Genomic DNA, 21,666 nt, shown 5'->3' on the forward strand with positions numbered 1-21,666 from the left:
TCTGCAGCAAACCACCGAACTTGCCGTCTCCTGGACCAACAGCATCGGCCTGCTGCAGCTTGTCAGATCTTGTACGGACTCGCTTGCCGCACGGACGAGCACGCGGTGCAACAGCTTCTGCCTGTACGGCCAGCCGCGCCTGGGGGGCCGGTACTTGAGTTATCATTCGAGATGCATCACCGCCCTTCGAACAGGCCAGATGCTACTTTCTGCTCTTGCTCAGGGCTGACATGAGTCGTTCCCCTTCTCCGCAGTTCTGTACTTTCACCCCCACGAATGCATACGGTAGCGAGTAACGGCGAAGAAAAGCCCGTCATTGTCTCACCAGGCCGTTACCGCGCGGAAGAGAGCCCACCAGCGGGTCTTGCACAGTTCAGTAGTAGTTAAAGTGACGTGAGAAGCAGGGCTTTCCTTGACAAGTGATTTCTGCTTGCTCCTGGGTGTCGTTCTACAGAGCCCGTCCAAGTAGCGATACATTATCCGGCAGAGCACCCCTCATTCAGAAAATTTGTCACAAAGACTTCACTCTTGACTCCTTGGTTTGCCTTGCTTTCGAAATTCTTGCACAGTTATACACCATACTTGCCTTTCATCACTGGTTTGCGTTGCAGCGATTTGCCCTTCTCTGGCATTTGCAGTTGTTGGTCCTCATATCGTTTACTCCAGAGCGTCATTTCCTCTTACGGAAAAGGCTATGCCATTACTTTGCGTATCTTGCCCATGAGGTTCGTATGGTCCCATGTTTGCTATCGACAAACACTTCCCATACATACTCCTTCCTGACTCACGGCCACCGGCTTGTTGATGACAGCGCAAGACAAGGTTTGGACTTTGTCTCTGCGCTGACGGTTTAATGAATATTACCCCCACCTGTTCCGCTCCTCTCTGTTCGCCTTTCTACTCATCCCTATTTCCTCGAGAGAGCCTATTTGCTAAGTGCTGACCTGCTCAGTTTTTCAGCAGCTAGTAAAACCCAGCGATAGACTGGGCCGCTCCGTTCTGGAATATAATGAACACCGCTGCTCACAGCTCAGCCAGCTCAGACCAGGACGCTACCATGGTGCAGAGCAACGGAACTGGATATAACAATGACCACTGGGCGAGTATCAGTCCTTATAGCCAAAGCCCTTATGGAAACAGCCCTTTGAATGAATATGGCGCCACGTTTGGCGGATATATATCGCACGGGCTACCATCCGAATCGCTCAACAGGATGCCTCCGCCCATTCTCTCAACTCCGTCTCAACCCACAACACATCAAATGATACATCCTGCACCCATCATGGGCCACCACCAACTGCCGATGCTAAACACTCAATGGCCGAGTCAATTAACGAACCCTACGCCTTCGGGAAGCTACTCTGCTCCTCCGCTGTCCATCGCACCGGCATCTAGTCTGCCTCCGGTTGACCCGCCGCCAAGGCCCCTTGTGCATCATGAGAAGGCGAGAAAGACTTTGAGCGCGGAGCAGAAACGGGCCATGTGTCAATACCATGAAGAAAACCCAGGTACTCGGCAGGCAGATATTGGCGCTAAATTCGGCGTCGAGAGAAGGTAGATTCCTCTAGCCATCACTGATTCCACTCCCCTCTACGGAAAATAATCGACTGACATTCAACGCAAGCACTGTATCTAAAGTGCTGAGACACAAAGAGCAGTATCTGAAACGAGACCCGGAGCCAGATGGAGCAGCACTCAAGCGTTTGAAAGGAAAGCACCCTGATTTTGATCGAACGCTCAGCAACTATGTTCGACGACAGCAGCAACGCGGCTTTGAAGTCAAAGATGACGACATAATGGAACAAGCCCGGCTGTTTGCTCGGGCCAGCGGCAACCAAGAAGCAGTCTTAACGAACATCAACAGCAACTGGCTCCTTAAATTCAAGCAAAAGCACGGAATAGGGGCTGGGCGGCTGATGCGTCGAGCATCCGAGACGAACATTCCAGACAGTATGACCATGTCTGCAGCTATTCTACGCTTCCCAGGAGATAAAGCGGCTCATACAATTTCTCCCGTCTCTCCCACTCATCGGCTCTCGCCTCTTTCTGCTAGCCGTAGCGAGGAGGATTTGCAGGCTGAAGGACACGATTTCGACTTCCACTACAGACATGCTGGGTCTCATTCCTCAGCTTCACTAGCAAACGACTTGAAAGACGCGACTGTTTCGTTTTCTGAGACGATTAATCCAACTGCAGCTTTCCATTTCACACCTGACCCCAACGCGGGAGCATTCCAAGACGGTCTCCATATACAACCTGCAGCCCCTGATTTCCAGCACCGCGGAAAGAGAAGCAACACTTTCCCATCCCTCAATATCGATTGCCTAAATCAAAACGCAAGTACAGGCCCGCTGACCCCTCGACACTCTGCCGTCACAGCATCTTCAGCAATCGAATCGCCGACAAACGACTTTCGAAGCACTCCTTTCACGCTTGATACCACGATATCGCCACCACCAGCCTTACGCCGCAGCAGCAGCAACTCAAGCATTGCCGCTCGAACAAACAACAACTCTGCAAACGCTAGTTCTGTATCATCAAACACTGCTGATTCTTCGCCAACATCCCCAACACCAGAGGACGCTAGACGTGCCGCTGAAACACTACTGAGCTATCTTCACCACATGACACCAAATGGGCCGTTTGATAAAAGCGAATACGCCACCATCGTTCAACTTACAAAAAAACTACAAATACATCAGCACCAAACAACACGTCCTTCTATAGGGGGACTGTCAAGGATCCCCGAGAGCGACGACGGAGAAGTCCAGTCAATGACGGAGCCTACGATAGTGGAAACATGAAAGACAAGTAGAGCTCCCCTACAGCATTTGTGACCCTCCTTTCGCCCCTTTGCCGTTTTTCTTTTTATGGAATCGTTTTTTTCTGCTTTGAAAATATTACTGGAGTCACGGATTTCTTTTAGCATCACTGGAACAAACAAGCAGTAAAGCCTGGAAGAAGAGCGCAGCTTTCACTACTACTCCTGAGCGAGAACATATATTGGTTATGAGGTCGTTGCAAGCTATCGCAAACCCCTATCTCAAAATAAATAAAGAGGCGCCCGTTTCCGCATCGCAGGCGACGGAAGTGGCTTCTGAGGAACGGATAAGGTACTTGGATGGATGGGAATGGGATTATAACTAAAGAGAAAGGCGACTTCATCTGGCGACAGATCCACCAGCATCAAAACTGGTTCATTATTTTTTTCATCATCCACATATCACTCATTTTTAAATTTTCACCTGGTTTATACCCACAACTTGTGTGACAAATGTTTTCTTTCTTTTCTTTTCTCTTTTCCCCCCATTTTCGTTTCCTAGCATCTGTCAAGCTACGAAAGACACTCCTGCTGCTCACGCGCGCCCCCTGTTTATGCCGCTGTGTTGATATTTCATTGTTTTGTCTTTTCTTGCATTTTGTTCATACTTTGTTTTTTTCCTGCGCATTTCTGGTTTTACTCGATACACAAAGGCATAAAAATGAATAACGCGGCTCCCCAAAGGCGCCGCTGAATATTAGTCGGGAGACGACGTGTTCTCGCTCTCCTATAGCTTCACACCGCTTAACTTCCTTATGTGCTTGGGAAAAAAATATCTTATTATTATTATTATTTTATACTGCTTTACTTTGCTTCTGCAATGGGTCTTACACTTGAGGGTTATGAGGAGGATATGAACGGGAATCCAAATTAAGAAAGAAAAAAAGGAAAAAGTTACACAAGGGTCAACTTGGTACCAAACTCCTCACGGAGAAGCAAGCTACTACTTTCTTTTCTTTTTTTTCTTTGCTTTTTTTTTTTTTTTTTTTTTTTTTGGGGGGGGGATAACAAATGTACTTTTTTCTTCTCCTCTTCTAGGTAATACCTCTCCTACTAAAAGCAGGCTACTTTGTGATCAGAAGAGGGTCCCTTGGAGAGCGGGAATCCATATGAGGGCATAATTTTCGGCATCTAACATGCTAGGGCCTGGCCACTAAAAGACCCCCGTTTAATTCCCTCTTTTCCTTTCATTTAGATGGGCCGCATTTCGACAAACATATGTACTGGATACATACATGTGGATGATTCTATCTATGTGGAGGCGTGTCTATTAGACAGGACCTAGAACAGAGGGGCAGACGGGAAAATCGTACCTTACTACTGCTATCATGTCCATACTGGTAGTAGTACCTACATATGCAGAGAAAGGAGAAAAGCTTTGTTAAACACTCTATTGTTTACTAGAAATAAAATGGTCTATTTTGATGAGTGATTAGCCAAGTCTTTCTTCCCATAGCTCCATGACACCTTTCTCGCTTAGCTCTGGCATCAGCCTCACGAGAACGAGCTCTAGCACGCTATACATGAGATGTTTGTTGCAGTACTCGTCTCCAACAACGTCGAGGAGACCCGCCAGCTCATCCACGACCCTCTCGTCATCTTCCCTGTCAACCGCGGCAGACGACCGTCCGAAATTGTCGCCAGAGCCAAGTAACCCGCCCAAGCGCCAAAGCCGACCGCCAAAGTACACGCGGGCCACACTTGTGGGGAGCAGGCCCCGTATAGCGCGGGCGGCCCTACGGCGTAGGGCGAGCAGCTCTTCCTCCGACTGGGGAGCTGCAAGACTGGACGAGCCGGGGCTGTTGTTAGGGAACAGGGCGCCTCGGAGCGACCGAAGGAGGGGTGGTAGATGAGAGGGGTCGAAGAGAGATTGAATGTGGTGCGAGAGGAGTCTACAAGAAAGCAAAGGGCCATTGATTAGCTTAGTTAGTCTCTCGTCGTAAAGTAGCAAAACGAGGCTAAGAGAGAGAGGGAGAGAGAGAGAGAGAGAGATGATATTCTATCGGATCCGCCCGCAAGATGTGGGGATGAAAGGCGAGGATTAAAACGGAGGGGTAGTGAAAGATAGGAAGGGGGGGGGATTAAAGCATAACGGCGTTAAGATTGAGAACCGTTGTTGGCAGCTAGCTTGTGAAGAGGCGCGGCGTCTGTTAGGGGCATCTCGCCCTCGTTCCTGTCATTCCGATGTACGGGTGTATATGTTTGTCAAGATGTGACAGAACATGAGCGTATACATGTGATCAGGAGACGGGGGAGACTCCCCATGGTAGTAATGCAGTCAAGGCCAGAATGGTCGACAGGACAGAAAGGCTTGCTGCGTGCGGGGAAAGCAGGAAAGGAACTTCTCCGGCGTGTGGGAAGGTGTATGCTGGATCTGCGTAGTGCGACAAGAGACTCCCGATGGATATCAATGCAAGGAAAAAGTGATGTGTCGCGTTCCCTGCCGGCCGAGCAATGCGACAAGCTAGGAGAAGGTCGTTACGAGGCCGGACAAGTTGAAGAGACCGTCCTGCATAAGCGCATGCTCGCCGAAAACCTGTCGATTCTGACGAGTAGTTTTCAAGGAGCCCTTTGATCATCTCAGCTTCCGCAATAAGAAGCAGACGAGACGCGAGTGGCATGTGTCCCGTCAGTGGCCTTAGCCAAACCACGGAGCGCCACCAGGTGGAGAAGTGGAATGGACATCATTTTTTTTTCCCCTTCGCGTGTGACTGAAGAAAAAACGGCGCGCTCAGGCACCATCATACTGCCTGCTCGAGAAGACACCGGTCCAATAGACAGCAGATGGCCATCTGGAGGTGGCGCGGCACGGGGCGAGCGGGTGACTTGAACGGACGAAGAGCTTTTTCCAACACCACTTTGTCGTGCGAGACTAGACGGCCAGGGTCGCGACCCGCTTTCTCTCGTAGCTGATGGCCCCTGTTTGAAGCCGGCGCGTAATGAAGGCTTCTCGATGGACGGGCCGGTTCGCAGTGGCCCAGGCCGGCGCATCAATTTCGAGCAATCGGAGACGAGATAGCGAATCCTGCACTTCAATTGGCCGGCCAGTCGAGAAACTAGCAGCCCAGATCTAGAAGGCTCGGTGTGGTGTGGTAAATAGCGCCGGTCGTAACAGCCCTCTCGTCGCATGGAGCCCATCTACTAGATAGACTCCGAGGGTGTCACCCAGGCAAGATTGTGTACAACGTGCAACATGCATCGTGCCATTGATGGAGATGCGGTGCATGGCCGAGTCGCAATCCAGCAGAAAAGGAACCCTGTTCCGAGAGCTCACTGGCTAGGAGCGGCCAGAAAGGGAGGTCCAGTGACTTGCAGAAGATGCGAGGTGACAAAGAAATGCAAGAATGGCCAGGGAGGGAAGGGAATAAAGGCACATGAAAGAGGGATAAAGCCGCGATATTAGACCAATATAACAAGGAAATTGCATATCTTACCTGTCGAGGGGACCATCGAGCCCCGCAATACGCCATGGCCCGTTGACGGCGGCAGTCTGTAATAATGATATGAAGCCACCCAGCCAGGGCTTCCTTTCCTCCAGCTCAATCAAGTTTCCAAAACAAGTCCACAGTTTGAAAGCTAGCACAGGTACTTTAGCCGGAGCGACGTTCGTATCCGCTGGTGGTGATGGCCGCTTGATGTTTTCAACGTGATCTGCGGCTTCCTCATCGAGATGAAGTGCCGTCCGAGGCGGCAGCGATATGGAGTCCGCCAAGGTGACAACCATGAATCTAACTGCGTTGAACAGGAGGATGCCCAAGTGAATAGCCAACACAAAGACCCTTTGGGCCGTCCACTTTGGAGACCTGTCCGCATCTTGGCCAAGGCCCGATAACGATGGTGGTGGTTGGTCTTTTCCGGACACGATCCTTGTCTTTGCTCTAGCTTTCTGCTCATTCAGCGACTTTGCGGCGATACAGATGGCTTCGTAGAGAAGCCATGGTTGGGATGCTTTGCCAGCGATAACGTTGCCGATGATTAGCTCCGAGAGGATTTGCTCCACGAGTGCCGTTAAGCAAGGATTCTCCAAATCTTCAGTCGGGAGCAGGATGGCCAGAACAGCCTGGACTAGCAGCTGGCGATACGTTGCTTCGTTCTCTTTCTGTAGCTTCACAGATGATGCATCATCTTCGCGAGGCACGGGTGAGAGAAACGGCAGGGGCAAAATGGAGTGGTAGACGTCTCGGGGATCAGCTTCTACCGAGGGTTGCAGAGCAGCCCGAGAGGCCACACGACGAGCTGCGTCCCAGTCAGTGGCAGATCCAACATGTAGAGTAACGCCACACTACTAGCCTATAGCATGTCTATCAAGCAGCTCTGGGATCTCGTCCAAGAGTAGGCTCTCCATATCCAATTCCCTAAACCGTTGCTCCAGTGCCGTAGTGCAGTGTGCGATGATGTGCAGGATCTCCGGCACGAACGTCTCATCCGTGGTAATCTTGCCGTACCAGCTCTGCACAAACTCGCGCATGATGATGGCGAGGAAGGCGTACAGCTGCAGATCGACATCGTTGCGACTCGTCAGCGGCGGCAGCAGCTCTTCGATCGGCGGCTGGGCATCTCGGCCCTTGTTGCCCAGCTGCTGAGGGCACAGCGTCCGGCGGATGAGGCTCAGCGTGGCCCGATCAGACAGCGGGTCGACCGGTCCGGGACGATTGCTCCGGCGATCTGCCACACCGGCCTCGGGAGGCGGAGAGGAGGCGGCATGCTTGGATCGCGGTGTCGTCGGGGCTCTGGCGGGAGCGAGAGGCGCAGAAGCGGTGGAGGCGGCGGTCATGGCCGGAGAATCAGGCGTCGTCGCGGGAGCATTGCGCGCGAGCAGGCGAGCGACAGAGGCAGACGCAGGAGGGCGATGCTCCTAAATCGCCGCAGAGGCTGGTTGTCAAAGTAGAGTTAGGTCGCTGTTGGGTCGCAGTTCTGGGATGCATGCAGTTCGATGTCTGGCGCAGCTTTGGTCTGGTTAGCACTGTGCGCGCTGCATGAACCCCGCACGTGCATAACATGATGTGGGCTGGATACTGCAGGCCGATGCGTGTTAGCGTGCTGACTGCATCATTCGCAGATAGCTACCCATGGGCAGTCGGAAAACCACTCACGATGATTCAAGTATACAAAGTATTGCTTTCTGTAATTCCTCTGGGTTGGAACATGGAGCAAAAAAGATGTGTAGAACAAACAGCCTATATAGTACACCTGTGATGGGGGCTTCTTCCATGCCACTAGACCCTCTCTTCCCTTTTAAACGCCTCCTAGATATAATACATTGGAGAGGTGCTTTTATGCTTAAGTACATGTACACGGCCGTACAATCGTCGTCAGATTATACGACATAGTCGACAAATTTTACATCATGACATGGCGTTCACTGAGATCCAAGCCGTCGAACACCTCTATACCTCTAGGTTCCTCGTGGTAGTCTCATATCTGTCAAAGTTGTCAGTCAGCCTGGAGTAGAAAGGTGGAAAGGCAGTCAGTGTCAAAGCATACCTCTTTCCTCGGAAAGCCCAAACGCCCCAATTACCACATGTGATATCTTGGGGGTCCATGTCGTCGAGATCCCATCGCAGACTCCGGAAAGTGTTCTCTCCGGGCTCCAGCAGCACATCAAACTCGCCTCCAGACTTTTTGTTGACCCACTCCACATCACGCTCCATATCGACTTGCGTATATCCCGTGCTGATAATGGGTACCTTAGTCTCCAGCAGTAGAGGCAAAGTCTCTTCCCAGTCATGGCTGCTAGCAGGGTGGCCAAGGCCAGGATGGAAGAGGACAAAGCAGTCAAAGTAAGGATCGTACGGCGCAAACTGTCCCGTCTTGTGGATGGTATGATAGTAATCCACGATGGTGCTAATTTTCATGTTATACCACACTCGGTCTTCTACCACGGCGCCAAATGGATTCGATGGCGTGCGTTCAGGCAAGGGGAATTCATCATCTCGGTTGGCCATGCTCTCTGGTCCAATGAAAATGAGGTGTAGTCTTGCTTCAGGGAACAAGTGTGCAAGCTGCACCCATATAGGCCGAGGCAGAGATGATTCAGCTCGTGCACCGAGAATGAATAATCTCACTGGCGGCGGTTCTGGGCGGAGCTGGTTGACGCCAGCACCACGACCTGATCTCGGAATATGCAAGTTATACCTCAAAGCTAGCATTCCAGGATCACATTAGCTCTCCGCCTAAAACGACCAACACCTTCTATTCTTTCTCGTCCACTCACCGCTAAAGCTCTTCAATCCTTCCACCGTCATGCGGCCCCCTTTCTGGATATTGTAGGGGCTCAGTTCATGGAGGACGCTTCCAACCGTAATCGGATAAGTGAGAAGTCGGGTGATTTGCCTCATTGAACGATCCGAATTCACTGCCTCAAACTCTCGAGTATACATGAACGTGTCCCAATTTGTCATGTTGACCGCAGCGTTCTCCATCTGGAGATCTGGGAGGTTGCCCTCATGGAATACTCTGCCAGATCGCAGATCGTGGTCGTCTTCGTTGATTTGGCGAAGAGTATCGCAGATTTTCAAGTGATTCTCATAATCATCCATCCAATGCTCTTTGCTGCAGTAAACCGCAATCCCACAATCCGGGCACTCGAAATCCACATGCGCGGGAGCCATGTCTCCTTCAGCGGCAGGAGCAGCATCACCAACTGTGGACGAATCGAGTGGGACTCTCGCATGCTTGTGATCGGGGTGAGGGCAGTATGCATTCTGTCGCATATACGCAGCTCGGCGGCGGAATTCGGGAACTGGCGACTTGGAAAAAGGGTGGAAGAGATCATCTGGGCTCAGACGAAGCGTTGCTGCAGGAGACCGCTCGCCGGTAGAGGCTTCGGACGCTGAGCTTGAGTATTCGCGGGCAGTTGTCGTCAACTTAGATCCAGAGGCCGTACGGTTAGCGTCCAATGACTTGGCAGAGTGTATACTGCGAATTGCTGCTGGTGCCCATGGCTTCAATGCCGCTCCTGCAATCACCTGCTTCCGCAGGGACGCTGAGCAGCGCCCACACAGGCTGTGAGCCGCCCGACGCAAAGCCGGCTCCATTGTGCCGCCTGATTGACTTAATTGATGTTGTCGGAGATCCCCCGCTATGTCAAACTCTCATCGCCAGTATAAAAGACGAGATGCGCGCAATTTGCAAGGAGCTCGGGCCACTCTCAGACCACCGCCGCATTATCGTTCCTCCATATTTCCGGCCATCTGCCCAAACTTTTAAGCAGCTAAAGCAAAGCTCCGCCAACTACTTTTCCAGACCACAACAGCCGTTTCCCAACGCGACTGAAGCTCCTCAATCGGCACTTCAAGCCTCTGTAGAGCCGCGCAGGCTTGACTGCGCCCAGTCGGGAACATGGCGACCACTTCTAACATGTTCCTTTACTCGCTGACGATCCAGCCGCCAACCAATGTCGTCCAAGCGGTCCTGGGTCAGTTCGCGGGGACCAAGGAGCAGCTCATCATCACCGGTGCTGGGTCACGGCTGACTCTGTTGCGGCCTGATCCGTCGCAGGGCAAGGTCATCACTCTTTTGTCTCATGACATTTTTGGCATCATCAGGTCTCTAGCGGCCTTTCGCCTCGCAGGCAGCAATAAGGGTGAGTTTACCTAGCTCCGATTGTTTTTGGAGGGCCACATAGTGATGGTAAAAATTTTAAAAAGCTTTGAAACGCATCCTGCCAACCCCAAACGACTCAATGGAGTGCGGCTACGCTATTTCTCAAGCAACGGGCTAATCTTCATGCTGCAGATTACTTAATCTTAGCCACTGATTCTGGTCGGATCACTATCATTGAGTATCTTCCGAGGGAGAACCGATTTAGCAGATTGCATCTGGAGACTTTCGGAAAATCTGGTGTGCGGAGAGTCATTCCTGGAGAATACCTCGCGTGTGATCCCAAGGGACGTGCGTGTCTTATTGCTTCAATAGAGAAGAACAAGCTCGTATACGTGCTCAATCGAAACTCACAAGCGGAACTCACAATTTCGTCGCCTCTCGAAGCCCACAAGCCTGGTGTTTTAGTCATTTCCATGGTGGCATTAGATGTCGGATATGCCAATCCGGTGTTCGCCGCCCTAGAAATAGACTACACCGAAGTGGATCAAGATTCTACTGGGGAAGCTTTGCGAGAGCTGGAAACACAGCTTGTATACTATGAGCTTGATCTCGGACTCAATCACGTCGTCAGAAAGTGGTCTGAGCCTGTAGACTCAACAGCGTCACTGCTGTTCCAGGTACCGGGTGGTAACGATGGCCCAAGCGGTGTCCTGGTCTGCGGCGAGGAAAACATTACATATCGCCATTCCAACCAAGAGGCCTTTCGAGTTCCGATCCCTCGACGACGAGGAGCAACAGAGGATCCTTCAAGAAAGCGCACCATTGTTTCCGGTGTTATGCATAAGCTGAAGGGCAGCGCCGGCGCCTTCTTCTTCTTACTTCAAACAGAAGATGGCGACATGTTCAAGGTCACAATCGATATGGTTGAAGATGAGGAAGGCAATACCACAGGAGAGGTCAGACGACTCAAAATCAAGTACTTTGACACAGTCCCGGCTGCGTCAAGCCTGTGCATCTTGAAGAGTGGCTTCCTCTATGTTGCTAGCCAGTTCGGAAACTTCTCCTTCTACCAGTTTGAAAAACTGGGAGATGATGACGAAGAGCTAGAATTTACCAGCGACGACTTTCCAGTCGATGCACAAGCCTCCTATACCCCTGTTTATTTCTATCCCAGGCCACTGGAAAATCTAGTTCTCGTCGAGAGCATTCCCTCCATGAACCCTCTCCTCGACTGCAAAATTGCCAACCTGACCGGCGAGGACGCTCCTCAGATTTATACCATTTGTGGCAACGGTGCTCGTAGCACATTCCGCACACTCAAGCATGGGCTTGAAATTAATGAAATCGTATCTTCAGAGCTACCAGGTATTCCATCGGCTGTGTGGACGCTGAAGCTGAATCGAAGTGAGCAATATGATGCTTACATCGTTCTTTCTTTTACCAACGGAACTCTTGTGCTCAGTATAGGAGAGACGGTGGAAGAAGTCAGCGACTCTGGGTTTCTAACCAGCGTTCCCACCCTGGCTGCCCAGCTGCTCGGTGACGATGGTCTAATTCAAGTTCATCCGAAGGGTATCAGGCACATCCGCAATGGACAGGTCAACCAATGGGATGCCCCCCAGCATCGATCTATTGTGGCCGCCTCCACCAACGCTCACCAGGTGGCGATTGCTCTGAGTTCGGGTGAGATTGTCTACTTCGAGATGGACGATGATGGCTCCTTGGCAGAGTATGATGAAAAGAAAGAAATGTTTGGGACAGTCACTTGCTTGAGTCTGGGCGAAGTCCCCGAGGGCAGACTGCGAAGCTCGTTCCTTGCAGTCGGATGTGATGATTGTACAGTCCGCATCTTGAGTCTCGACCCAGAATCCACGCTTGAAAACAAATCAGTCCAAGCGCTGACAGCTGCACCTACCTCTCTCGCTATCATATCCATGGAGGACTCATCTTCCGGCGGTTCAACTCTCTACCTGCATATCGGTCTTTACTCCGGCGTGTACCTACGCACAGTATTGGACGAAGTTACTGGCGAATTAACAGACACCAGACAAAAATTCTTGGGACCGAAGCAGGTGAGACTGTTCCAAGTAACAGTCCAAGGAAGGACGTGCGTTCTTGGTCTTAGCTCTCGGCCTTGGCTCGGATACGCCGATCCCATCACCAAGAGCTTTGTCGTCACACCGCTTAGCTACGTTGACTTGGAATGGGGCTGGAATTTTACTAGCGAGCAATGTGAAGAAGGTATCGTGGGTATTCAAGGACAGACCTTACGGTAAGTGGCAATGATTGCTTTCTCCCCCTCGCATACTTGTCAGATGATGAAAAATTTGGGATCCAAGCCTATGGGCTATGAGGTTCATCAATACGCATTTTTTTCCAATTGTTCCTACTGAAAGACATCTATTCTCCATCTTTTTACATTTGCACATCTAGAAGCGTTATTTCAAGATACTAATGTTTTCTAGCATTTTCTCTGTTGATCGGCTTGGAGACACACTGATCCAGAATTCTATCCCCCTGACCTATACGCCTAAGAAGATGGTGAAGCATCCGGAGCATCCCCTCTTCTACGTAATTGAAGCGGACAATCATACCCTATCACCTGACCTTTGTGCGAAATTGCTCGCTGACCCAGCAAGTGTCAATGGAGACTCTAAAGTTCTTTCCCCAGAAGAATTTGGCCATCCCAGAGGCAACAGACGCTGGGCTTCATGTATTAGCGTTGTTGATCCTCTAGCTGAAGATGGTCAGGTTCTACAAAAGATAGACTTGGAGGAAAACGAGGCCGCGGTAAGCCTCGCTATTGTTACGTTTGCTAGCCAAGATAACGAAACCTTCCTTGTTGTCGGAACCGGTAAAGATATGGTCGTGAGCCCTCGCAGTTTTTCTGACGCCTATGTTCATATCTACCGGTTCGAACAGGAGGGCAGAGGCTTGGTTTTCATTCATAAAACGAAGGTCGAAGAGCCTCCGATGGCCATCATTCCTTTTCAGGGGCGCGTGCTGGTGGGCATTGGGAAAACGCTTCGCATATACGATCTCGGCATGCGACAACTGCTGCGGAAGACCCAAGCTGAAGTGGCACCACAGCTTATCAACTCTTTGAGCACACAAGGCAACAGAATCATTGTGGGAGACGTGCAGCAAGGTATAACATATGTCGTCTATAAACAATCGACAAACAAGCTCATTCCTTTCGTGGATGACACCGTTGCTCGGTGGACGACTTGCTCAACAATGGTAGATTATGAGACAGTGGCTGGAGGAGATAAATTTGGCAACATCTTTGTCGTTCGCTCTCCTCAGAAGGCCAGTGAAGAGGCCGATGAGGAGCAAGCAGGGCTTCATCTGCTAAATGCGAGAGACTATCTCCACGGACGATCCCATCGCCTGGATCTGATGTGCCACCTTTACACCCAGGACATTCCGACGAGTATTACTAAAACGAGCCTTGTTGTCGGAGGACAAGATGTTCTGTTGTGGAGTGGCCTTATGGGCACAATTGGTGTCCTAATTCCTTTTGTCACCCGAGAAGACACCGACTTTTTCCAGAGCTTAGAACAACATCTGAGGGCCGAAGATCCTCCACTGGCCGGCCGAGACCATTTAATGTATCGGAGTTACTACGCACCTGTGAAAGGCGTCATCGATGGTGATCTCTGTGAGAGATACACACTGCTTCCAAATGATAAGAAGCAAATGATTGCAGCCGAGCTGGACCGCTCTGTCCGCGAAATTGAGCGGAAAATATCGGTAAGAAACACATGAAATCCAAAAAAAAAAAAAAAAAAAAAAAATTTGGGCAAGACGCACAGGCTAACATTTGGCATAATAGGATATCCGAACTCGGTCTGCATTTTAGAGCGTTTGGAATTTTTTAATATTCTTGTGGCATAAATGATGATATATATAAGTGTAGCTAAGCAAGGTTAAAGGATGACGGCGTTATATACGGGCTTATATATGCCGTTTGGGTTCGGCAAAGGCATCCAAAGAGATGATGCTCGTGCAGATTCTGCACGTTTACATGAAATATGAAATTCTAATAACCCATTTCTCTGAAAAGAAATCATTGAAAAAACGCCAAACCGAAAAAGGAGGAACAGAAAAAAGAGGCAAAAGAATGCCATGGGACTATAGTCCCCTCCAAAAAAGGCCACGATTGCGGACCTTGTTCGCCTCGCTATCCCTCCGGTTTGGGTGGCTTCTCTCCCAATCCTCATCATCCATGTAAGCCGTGATGGCGACATCAATATCATAGCCGGCCTGCTCCATATACAGCAGAGCGTAATCATAATCTGAGACTTTGCAGGCTGTCATGAAGCGTCGAATCTTACCCTTTCTCAGCTCCTCCTCTTCGCCCTCGACGGGCCGAGGAGACAGACTGACGCCGCCTTTATAAAACTCGCCAGGGATCAAGACAGTCTTTCGACCGACCAGAAGGTGGTCGCTTGTGAGGTTGTTCCGCCGCCGCAGCGCTGTAGGAGGCACGCCGTACCGTAGCGACAGCGACTGTACGGTGTCGTGTTCGTGGTCTAGAAAATGCAGCGTGTCGTCTGAGACGGCCTTTTCGTCAGGTTCGGAGCTGCTCTTGCTGCTCTCGGCGGGGGGTGGCGTTGTCGGCGCATCTGCTATATACGGTGGCGGAGGAGCAGAAGCCGGGATGGATCTGTATCCCAAGTTTGGAACCGACGAGTATGATGGAGGATCTCTAAGGCCTTGCGGTAACGGCGACGGCATGTTTGATACCTGGCAGAAGGGGCAGTACGATGCAAAGCGCGGGTTTTTCTAGGGGCGGGCGCGTATTAATATTGATGAGGATATCAAGTGGTCGTATTACCTGACGACGGATGGCTAACCTGTATACACTTTGCGCAGATAACTCGGTAACAGCACTCAACTCTGCGGTCGCGTGCATCGTCTTGAGCAAGACTGCCCGTGCAAGTACTGCAAAACTCCATGGTTTGCAGCTTGCAAGAATATCCAAAAAGTAGGAAGACAGATACTACAATATAAACAGAGAAGTGCCTTTGTGATGCTGTCCTCGTGACGGGGGAACATGAGAGGACTTGTGTCTCAAGTTCATATTCCTATCGTGGTGGCGGCTGGACAGTTTATCGCCGCTTTGGGGGATTACCTACTCGAGCTGGCAGCACACGGCCAATCACGTCATGGCAGATGACGGCTGCCATGTTGTTTGTTAGCTATCGGACGCCACATGGGAGTTTTCTGTTAGTTAAGCCGCTCGGGGTAGGATTCGATTTTAGTGCGTGCGAGACAGAGATGCGCAGCTCTGGATCAGATCGTAATGGAGGCGTCTGTGGCTAGGTACTTACTGATAGGTGGCCAGGCTGCTGGAGTCGCTGTACTGGAGTCTTTAATAGCACTGCTGCGACAATGATACTACCCGGGAGCCTTCTAGAAATGCCAACTTAGCTGAAAGATTGCGGGGGGCCGCCTGGCGCGTGTTTAGCTCGTGGTGCTCGGCATTTGGTCAGCGCGCCTAGTATTGTGTTGTAGCTCTTCCCGTGCTTTCTACTGTTCTTCTGCTTCTGCATATCTGCCTCCCTTTGGGTCACCTTGTGATTGAAATAATATACAAGACTTTTGCTACAGCTCAATTTCCACTTGACAATCTTCTGTAGCTCTCCTACTCTTTGAAAACTGGTTGGATTGTTCTAAGACGAGCTTGTTCCTACCGCAAAGATGGATAAACCGAAGCTTGCGTTCGGACTGAACCTGACGAAAAAGCCTGGCGCATCTAAGCCGATGCCTTCGAGATCAAAACCCATGTTCGACAACCACGATAATGACTCGGACGATGAAGGCACCAAGGTGGAAGAAATCGGAGGCGATTTGGAAGATTTTACAACTGCCAGCTCGGCACCAGCAGATTCAACGAGGGGACCCAGATCGAAGAAAGGCCCTATAGCTGAACCTCCAAAACTCAAACCGAAAAACCAAACAAACGCCATGTTTGGGGACCTATCCAGCACACTCTCATCTCGCAAAAACGCAGAGGCGGCCACCGAACTAGATGCCAGCGTCTACGAATATGACTCTATATACGACTCCATGAAGCCAAAGAAGAACGTTGCAAAAGAGGATGAGGAACGAAAACCGAAATACATGAAGAATCTGTTACGAGCGGCCGATGTGCGGAAACGAGATCAGCTGATTGCCGAAGAGAAGAAGATTGCGCGGGAGCGTGAAGCTGAGGGAGAGGAGTTTGCCGACAAGGAAAAGTTTGTGACAGAGGCCTATAAGAAGCAGCAAGAGGAGAACAGAAGGTTAGAAGAGGAAGAGCGGAAGAGGGAGGAAGAGGAAGCCAAGAAAAACGAGGGTACTGGCATGACGACTTTTTACAGGAAATTGCTGGATAAGGAGCAGGAGAGGCATGCCGAGACGGTTCGAGCCGCCGAAGAAATGGCCAAAAGGGATCCCGGCGAGAAAGGCGATGAAAAGAATGAAGGAGACGCAGACGTTGATAAAGAGAAGGAATTCGCCAAAGCAGCACAGGAGCTCAACGAAAAAGGAGCTTCCATCTCCGTCAATGAAGACGGCCAAGTCGTTGATAAGCGACAGCTCCTCAAAGGCGGCCTCAACGTCGGCGCGAAGAAGAAGGTGGAGGCCCAACGAGAGGAAGCGGATCGCCCGGCGGAGAGGGAGCGCAAGGAGATGTCAGGCCAGCAGATTGGCCGGAAGCAGGCCATGCGGGAAAGACAGTCGCGGATGCTCGCGGACCAGCTGGAAGCCTCGTTGAAGCGCTCGAGGGAGGCAACCGAGGCGCAGAGGGAAGAGGTGGAGAGGGCGGCCAAGACTCGCAAGACGGAGGGGGAGATTTCGAGTGCCAAGGAGAGATATCTTGCGCGAAAGAGGGCGGCGGAGGAGGAGAAGAAGAAGAAGGCTGCGGCGGAGCGATGATGTATATGTGTATGTGTAATCAATTAAATAGATACCCAAAATTCAAACATAATGATGAACAATTTATCAACTTTTTTTTTTCTTTCTTCTGTCTGTCAATGTAGATTAGAGGCCGAGTGGATGATCCAATATCTATATCTAAAGCCCGTTCCTAGATACTGCGCCGTGGCACCAAGGCCAGTCTAATTTGAAGAATATATGGTAGTAGTACAAAGATTTCATATGGGAGAGCCCTGAAGGTTTTGAATTGAGGCACAATCCCAGCTCAATGGCGTCGATAGTCCCAGTCATGGTGTTTCCCCCCATGCGCCGTCCAAATGGCATGACGTTTGCCGTGTCGAACTTGGAGTTTTTAATTACAGCCCCTTTCCCCCCTTCGTCGTTCGTATGATATATATCGTTTAGTTGTTTCCTTGCTCCTGTCGTATTCTGTTGATGTACGCAGCATTGACCTGGTTCCAAGCCGCCATGTACTTTTCCATGCAGCCAGTCATGCAGGTCTGTTCGCTGCTAGAGAGGGAGCTGCCGGGCTTGGGGACGCATTTTTCGAAGCAGTTTTCCTGGAGTTTCTATGATTGAGTAGGAGTTGTTAGTCTGGGCCGTCTACATTATATGTGCTTATTGCACGGTTTCGTGTATAAGGTGGAGGGGCTGTGCCTACTTCGATGAGGACTCGGGCATTGGCGAGGTTGGCCTCTGCGAGGACCTGCTTCATGACAGACTGCTTGACGGAAGAGGAATCCATTGTGGAGAGTATTATGCTGGAGGGTTCGGATTTTGTGGTTTGTTATTAGAATCGCTTGACTGCTCGGGTCGACGGGTAGAAAGATTTTGGAGATGGAAGGCTTGGAGTTGCAAAATGATTGTGGCTGAGTGTGGCGTCGGTATCTGATCCATGGTTACTAAGTTGGTGAGAAGTGTGGCGTCAAAACTACAGTTTTGGGAAACAATGCGACACTTATAGATACTTTGCATTTCCAGCAGTCAATCCAGTATCTCAATTTGATTTCTATTAATGGAAGGAATCATATGTCCAAAACACCTGCTCAACTGTGTATAATGTGAGTATATGATCGTCTGAGGAGCACCTGACATTTGGCATGTGACTACCTCCCCAGAAGGACATCTGGCCCTCTATCGAATCGCAAAGATATGGAGTGTATTACATGCCTATTGGTAACTTGTATGAGGAGAAGATAATGAATTCGGATGCCAATTCTTTTCCCTGGAGCGTAGTTATGCATGTCGCATACCAGCACGGAAAGCTCGTGTTTCAACAATGCTAGCAATATAAGTCGAGACAGCACAGTGTGTAGTTCAAGCCCCCATCAGTCAGAGAGCTGCTAAGAGATATCGAAATGATTTATTAGACACAACGTACCAATCAAACACCGTAGAGACGTTTCTGTTCATATTGAGCATAGGATACAATATTATAATAGAAATATCGATAAACGAGTCGCTTTAAGATCATCGCTCCTAATAATAGATGCAGGCCATGTACCTCGCAGCTCCCGCAGTCAGCTCCCGCAGTCAGCTCTAGTGAGAGCGGGTACCTTCACCGTCTAGCTGTTTCAGGAATAGCACTGTGTCGCGGGCTTAACACGAATGTGGCCTTTTTACAGCATGGAGCAGCCTCCCATGTGAACCGGACCAACATTTGCTGCTTGCCACTGCCAGAACGCAACACGCCGCAGAAGACGAGAGGCGGCGCTGGACCTTTTGCCAATCTGCAATTGGCCAACTCGCTGATACACCGACCATTGGATCATCACTTGCCACAATCGCTCCAAGATGCGGCTCTCCTCGCTATCAGCCGTGCTCGCCTCGGCGTTTGCGTGGACTGCGGCGGCCCAGGATGACTACAGAAGCATAACGGTTCGTGGCTGTCGGGAATGGTATGCGCAGATGTTGTTGTGGGCTAACAAATCTCGCGCAGCTCAAAACACACTCCATCGAACAAGTCAGTCGCAAACAGACGATAACAAAAGAGGAGAACTGGTCGCAAATTAGCAGATGATAGAGGCTGACTGTTTTCTTTCCCCCCTCTCTTTAGCCTTACTTGGACTCTGACATGCAGAGCCGATGGTTTGACTTTGGCGGAGATACCATCATTCGAACAGACTCGTACGTCCATCTTCGAGATACACGCGCATGCATATGCATATATTCTCCGATCTAGAAGCTCAATGTGCTACAGATATATTCGCCTTACCTCCGATCGACCTTCACAAAACGGCTGGCTCTTTTCACGAGTGCCTCTTACAGCTACCAACTGGGAAGTCGAGGTTGAATTCAAGATCCACGGAAAGAATCAGCTCTACGGCGATGGCTTCGCCATGTGGATCACGAAGCAGCGAGGCCAGATCGGTCCCGTCTTTGGGCATGCAGATAAATTCGAAGGCTTGGGTATCTTTATCGACACATACAAGAACAACCGACCCGGTGTCGTCTTCCCCTACGTCATGGCCATGTTTGGCGACGGACAGGCGAGCTACGACAAGAACAACGATGGCAAGGAGACGGAGCTGGCTGGTTGCTCGGCCCGAGGCCTTCGTCACTCGACCATCCCCACCAAGATGCGATTGACTTATTTCCAGGACAAGACGCTCAAGCTCGAGCTCCAGTACAAGACTGTCGGCGACTGGACGGTGTGTTTCGAGGTGGACAACCCTCCTGCGATCCCCAACATTGCCTACCTCGGATTCAGTGCAGAGACTGGCGAGTTGAGCGACCACCACGATATCATCTCCGTCTCGTCCAAGAATCTCTACACCAGCCCGGCTAATGGACCTGGCTCAAAGGGATCCCAAAAGAACTCGTACAGGGGCAGCAAGACCAATAGCAGCAGCAGCAACCAGAGCGGCGGAAGCTGGACATGGTTCTTCACCAAGATCATCCTCTTCATCCTCGTTGCAGGCGGTGGTTACGTTGGATTCACCATTTACAGGTCAAAAACCAAGAGCCACAGATTCTAGGCGAGCCATGCGTCGGAGGAACGATACACACAAGTATGGGCTGGAGAGCGTATTAGGTACAGGGAGAAAGATGTGCAGAGACATGCAAACTCAGCCATCTAGCTGGACTCGGGCAGAGGGCCCTATCAAGGAGAGGCAAGAATCATATACTTCGAGTTGATCAAGAGACGGGCAGGAAAGGACGTCGTCAGTATCCGTGCAAGAAAGCAGTCAATGGTTTTCTTTGTGCTGGGGAGTTGGGTCATTCGATACATTGCTTGACGGGTACGCGGCGGCGGTGATTTCTTATGGAAAATTGATAAAGGTTATATCATTAGCGACGAAATGGCACTTTTATTGGCTCAAGTTTTAACACCACTTCTTGATAAACTGCTGGCATTGTCGATTTTTGGTTGATTATTTGTTATTTTGCATGTTAATGAGAGAGCTCTGGAATACCTTGCCTAGAAGCTGTCCTAAAGTGGTCTAGTCCAAAATTACGACTATTGTAAACGCTACAGGGTAGGATTAAGCTACTACCAGCTCTCCCAAGCTTTTACAATTCAGCCACAATTGACAATTTCGTTCAATCATCATGTGCTGCACTGATGTGCTTTTGAGGTTGCTGTTTAATTGCTTTGACTGTTGCCCTTGTTGTCCCCTTTCATTTGATCCTGCGGCGATCTGAGAGAGCTAAAGGAGTACCTCTGTGCGACATGTCAACGATATCTAGCAGTTCATTCTCGGGGCTTACAAGCAACGTACCCTTGACGTATATGAAGGATTCAGAGTTCGACGGCGTCAACAGCAAGATCGGCAGGCCGTCGACAAAGTCCATCCATGCCGAGAATGAGGGGAAGCGAAAGTAAAACCGGGCTCAAGGCAAGCTTGGATGCACTAAAACCAGGGCCTAAAAGCTCCTGCTGGCCTCGCCCCCCAATTCTTGTCATATTGTTTGTTCTTCAACCTGTCTTGTTTTTTTTTTCCTCACACACACTCTCCTTTCAAACCGTCCATGTTCCAAACCTATCAATTGAACCACCAACGTCTTGGATTACGTGGCTACACAGAATGATCCCAGCATTATATCATTAGTGATGAGAGATTGGCCTTTTGTGTCCACGAATTTTAGCTGAATCGGTCCCCGCAACTTGTGGCGATTTAGCTTGGCTGCGAATCAATCGAGACGTACTAACGGCAGGTTCGGCCAGATCGATTTCATCACCCAGAGCCAACATATGCTATTGAAAGAAAGCGAAGAAAGCTCTTAGAGCAATACTTTCACCCAAAATATAACCAATCCGCGATAAAGAAAAGATTGTTTCTTCCACTGCACTCTTAATCGGCTGAGCTGCTATTAGCCTATTACCTGGATCTTGCGGCTGGACATCATCATCTTGCAGCTTTAGCTGCCGGCAA

The 21,666-nt window shown here is 50.3% G+C and overlaps 6 protein-coding genes across 6 annotated transcripts; 3 read left to right on the top strand and 3 right to left on the bottom strand.

Moving 5' to 3' along the window:
- Positions 1 to 1,009: 1,009 nt before the first annotated feature.
- TGAM01_v210659 (hypothetical protein) lies at positions 1,010 to 2,804 on the top strand (the record flags this gene model as incomplete). The annotated part of the gene is made up of 2 exons (XM_018810183.1): positions 1,010 to 1,554; positions 1,625 to 2,804. The coding sequence occupies 2 exons, from the start codon at positions 1,010 to 1,012 to the stop codon at positions 2,802 to 2,804; spliced, it is 1,725 nt and encodes a 574-aa protein (XP_018656616.1).
- Positions 2,805 to 4,253: 1,449 nt separating this feature from the next.
- Positions 4,254 to 9,858, bottom strand: TGAM01_v210660 (hypothetical protein; the record flags this gene model as incomplete). Its single annotated transcript, XM_024550842.1, has 6 exons — positions 4,254 to 4,713; positions 6,256 to 7,103; positions 7,236 to 7,676; positions 8,215 to 8,242; positions 8,306 to 8,963; positions 9,036 to 9,858. The coding sequence occupies 6 exons, from the start codon at positions 9,856 to 9,858 to the stop codon at positions 4,254 to 4,256; spliced, it is 3,258 nt and encodes a 1,085-aa protein (XP_024404414.1).
- A 304-nt stretch (positions 9,859 to 10,162) lies between these two features.
- On the top strand, positions 10,163 to 14,228 carry TGAM01_v210661 (pre-mRNA-splicing factor RSE1; the record flags this gene model as incomplete). The annotated part of the gene is made up of 4 exons (XM_024550843.1): positions 10,163 to 10,406; positions 10,574 to 12,638; positions 12,832 to 14,119; positions 14,202 to 14,228. The coding sequence occupies 4 exons, from the start codon at positions 10,163 to 10,165 to the stop codon at positions 14,226 to 14,228; spliced, it is 3,624 nt and encodes a 1,207-aa protein (XP_024404415.1).
- A 272-nt stretch (positions 14,229 to 14,500) lies between these two features.
- TGAM01_v210662 (hypothetical protein) lies at positions 14,501 to 15,106 on the bottom strand (the record flags this gene model as incomplete). Its single annotated transcript, XM_018810186.1, has 1 exon — positions 14,501 to 15,106. The coding sequence occupies one exon, from the start codon at positions 15,104 to 15,106 to the stop codon at positions 14,501 to 14,503; it is 606 nt and encodes a 201-aa protein (XP_018656619.1).
- Positions 15,107 to 17,691: 2,585 nt separating this feature from the next.
- TGAM01_v210663 (mitochondrial import inner membrane translocase subunit TIM13) lies at positions 17,692 to 18,035 on the bottom strand (the record flags this gene model as incomplete). Its single annotated transcript, XM_018810188.1, has 2 exons — positions 17,692 to 17,859; positions 17,952 to 18,035. The coding sequence occupies 2 exons, from the start codon at positions 18,033 to 18,035 to the stop codon at positions 17,692 to 17,694; spliced, it is 252 nt and encodes an 83-aa protein (XP_018656621.1).
- Positions 18,036 to 19,084: 1,049 nt separating this feature from the next.
- TGAM01_v210664 (hypothetical protein) lies at positions 19,085 to 20,268 on the top strand (the record flags this gene model as incomplete). The annotated part of the gene is made up of 3 exons (XM_024550844.1): positions 19,085 to 19,168; positions 19,371 to 19,417; positions 19,491 to 20,268. 3 exons carry the CDS (start codon positions 19,085 to 19,087, stop codon positions 20,266 to 20,268), a joined length of 909 nt encoding a protein of 302 aa, XP_024404416.1.
- Between the last annotated feature and the right edge of the window lie 1,398 nt (positions 20,269 to 21,666).

Source organism: Trichoderma gamsii (assembly GCF_001481775.2).
Source record: "Trichoderma gamsii strain T6085 chromosome Unknown Scaffold_68.2, whole genome shotgun sequence".
Lineage (NCBI taxonomy): Eukaryota > Fungi > Ascomycota > Sordariomycetes > Hypocreales > Hypocreaceae > Trichoderma > Trichoderma gamsii.